At 47.5% G+C, this 3,041-nt stretch overlaps 1 protein-coding gene across 1 annotated transcript in view; it reads right to left on the minus strand.

Moving 5' to 3' along the window:
• LOC103801162 (probable glutamate receptor) overlaps window positions 1–2,836 on the minus strand; it is a 7,720-nt gene extending 4,884 nt beyond the window's left edge. Inside the window, exons 1-4 of the mRNA XM_009073571.1 lie at window positions 2,764–2,836; window positions 1,399–1,430; window positions 668–727; window positions 1–45 (exon numbers count right to left, since the gene is read on the minus strand). The exon at window positions 1–45 is cut by the window's left edge and continues 138 nt beyond it. Coding sequence (XP_009071819.1) covers window positions 1–45; window positions 668–727; window positions 1,399–1,430; window positions 2,764–2,836 — 210 coding nt within the window. The remainder of the gene's footprint in view (window positions 46–667; window positions 728–1,398; window positions 1,431–2,763) is intronic.
• Window positions 2,837–3,041: the final 205 nt, after the last annotated feature.

The raw sequence follows: 3,041 nt of genomic DNA on the forward strand, positions 1-3,041 counted from the left end.
GTATCCCTCCAGCTCTGCACTCTTCACCATCACATAGGGATCTTCCTGTGTAGGGAGGGAGACACACACAGCCACTCACTGCCACAGCCTGCAGTGCCACTCTGGGGAATCCAACCCTCCCCCAAACCCTCCCCACATGCTGGGACAACCTTTCCAAGCTGGAAAGGTATTCCCTGGAGTCATGTGGTGTCATAGCTGACAGCTCCAGTGGTATCCTGCAAGCCACAGGTGCCACAGAAGCAAGTGAAAAATCTCTTCTCAGTGTAAAATCCAACCACCTTTCATTTGGCCCATCAAAGCACCAGGTGAGAGGCACAGCCTGGGCAGGACCTGAGTTGGAAAATTCACTGCTGAAAGTCCTGCTTGTCTGGAGTATGTGGCAATGCATTTTGGGGGTTACACTGCCTGGTTTTGTCCCTGTGCATTACACTATTCCTACTGCAGGATAGAAACAACACAAAGGTAACAAGACAACCCTGAACAGAGAGGTCTGGCTGCTTTCCCAGAGCAGTCACAGACTGTGTGCCCAGTCTGTGTGGGCTCTTTGCAGCTCTGCCCAGCCCTGTCTGTGATGGGCAGTGTCAAACAGACCAAAAATCCACCTGTAAATACATGGGTGGAGGATGAAAAGGCAAAGTGCAACTCTCTCCCTGTGGCAGTGCCTTACCAGGATGGTTGTGACAGTCAGGGTTGGAAGGTTCTCAGCTGAGCCCCTCAGGTCAGAGCCCTGTAAACCAGAAATAAAGCTGCAGTTGGATTTCAGAGTCCCAGATGTGGCCCCAGAGCTCTGGAGCTTGCACTGCACCATGTGCAGGTGTCAGAGCAGCTCTGAGCTGTTCCTGTGAGCTACTTCAGAGCAATTCCAGCAATGAAACAGTCGAATCCTGTGAGGTTTGTTGGTCCTAAAAAATGTATCCCTTTGCTCTAAAATTGCACAGTGATGTTCCTAGACACAGTGAGAGAGCATATGTGTGTGTGTATATACACTTATTAACACACACACATACATGTGCAGTAAAAGATCTGCAAAAGAAGCTCCAATTCTTCCAGGAGCCAAATGATCTTGTTTCAATTCTCTTTGCAATGGGTGTGAGGGATGAGCTTTGCCTTGGAAGCTGTGACCACAGGTTACCCAATCCTACCAGCCATGAAGACCAGGGGGATTGGCAGGTCCCTCCCTGGGGCATGACTGAATTTTGAACTCTGGACAAAAAAAATATGTATGAACAACAAAAGCACAGACACAGGGACAGCCATGGAAAGTGTGTCTGAAATAATAACTCTTTCCAGATTCGAATCATTGCACACTCTGACCACATCTACTTCTGAATTCCAAATATAAGACCTTTGGCACTCATGAGTTCCTTAGTAGCTTTGCACTAATGAACCTAAACATACCTTAATCACAGCATCGTCATTCCTCCCAGCTCCTGGAAAAACACAACACAGAAATCAACCTCTTGCAGGGCTTGTATTTACAGCTCCTTAACAGTGACATGTCATCCCCTCATTTCAGAGTGCACTTAACTAAACAGGAGCATCATCCTTGACTCACAAGCTCCTGAGTTTGTTTCCTCCTGCACAGCACAAGAGGAAGCAGAGACAGACACAGGAGGTTCTCACTGCACTTGATCACTGCACAGTGATTCTAGAAAATAAACTCCTTGCAATCAAAGAATTCACAGTGCAAAAGCCAAAAAGATAAAAAAAGTCGGGTATTTTTCACTCTTGCCAGCAAAAAGCTGTGAGTTTTTCATTAGCTCTAACAGCATATTCATTCATTATGCATTATTCCTTCTTTGGTTTTTGCATTCTCTGGCCTCGTGCTGAACTCTACATTATGGCAAAACAAAACCTGTTTTTTCCCTCTCCACTACAGTTCACCACAGGAGCTGGAAATCTTCACAAAGGAGTTCTCTTGTCTCCCTTTAGAAACTCATTAAAGGCAGTAACAGCTTGTTGAGGCCTCTTTTTGAAGACCTGTAGGGTTTCTTGGAAGCAAACAGTGTGTCCTGGGTGCTCAGCTCCCCCACGGCCACTCTGACTGCAGCTGGTCAAAGCCTCATTGTGAGACCTCCTGAAAGGGCCATGAGCAACCAAAGTGCAGCACTAACCCCCAGTTCATGGCAGTGACACTTCTCAGCAGCCAAATGCTCACTGTGAGAATCCTTCTCAGAGAGTTTACAGACACAAAGAGGCTCATCCTCCACTCTTGCTCCCGGTGGCTGCAGGAAACGACTGGGGCTGCAAAAATTCAGCCTTGTCCTTGCCCCTTGTGCTCTGAGCATTCCAATGGGACATGGTTCCTGCTTAACTCTTGGGGAAAAAGTCTGTGGCACTGCTAGGAAATGGCTAGTTCACCTCAGTTTTCTCCCCTACCCTCAGCCTGTTTGCTGCTCCTCAAGGGACATAGACTCACAGAAGTGCAGCTTTGAGCACAATAATGGAGTTCAGGGACACCTAATCACCCTTTCTCTAGGCTTTTCCCTCTTCAGCTTTATCATCTCCCTTTATTTTCCATCTCTGTCCCCTGATGTACAGCTGCAGCAGCAAAGACACTTGGTGCCAGCACTCCTGACATGATAAAGCCACACTCACCAGGTGAGCCCTGGGGATCTCTTAGTAACCAATTTGAAGGCAAATTCTTAAGATTAAGACAAAATCCTGCAAGCACCAGCAGTTAAAGACTGAGAGAATGAACACTCCAAAGAAGAACTAAACCAGAGTTGGATGCAGCCAACATTTCTGGGTGATTTCCCTCACCTGCCTGGCTGGATTCCCTCAGGAGCAGCATGGCTGTAATCACACAGATCATGAAGTGGAGACCTTGATCCATTGGAGCAGAAATATCTGCTGGCTAAAGGAACCTTCCTGCTGGAGATGAAAGGCAAGCAGTTAAAGCTAGTCCTGCACTTCCTCATCCCTGGGTTAAAAACCAGTTTGTCCTGGGTTTTCTGCACCTCATTCTGACCATCCTCAATCCAAGCAAAGGTCTCCAGGTGAAAATGCAGTCACAGCTGAGCCCAACCAGGACATGCACT

This window comes from Acanthisitta chloris, unplaced genomic scaffold (genome assembly GCF_000695815.1).
Source record: "Acanthisitta chloris isolate BGI_N310 unplaced genomic scaffold, ASM69581v1 scaffold26540, whole genome shotgun sequence".
Classification (NCBI taxonomy): domain Eukaryota; kingdom Metazoa; phylum Chordata; class Aves; order Passeriformes; family Acanthisittidae; genus Acanthisitta; species Acanthisitta chloris.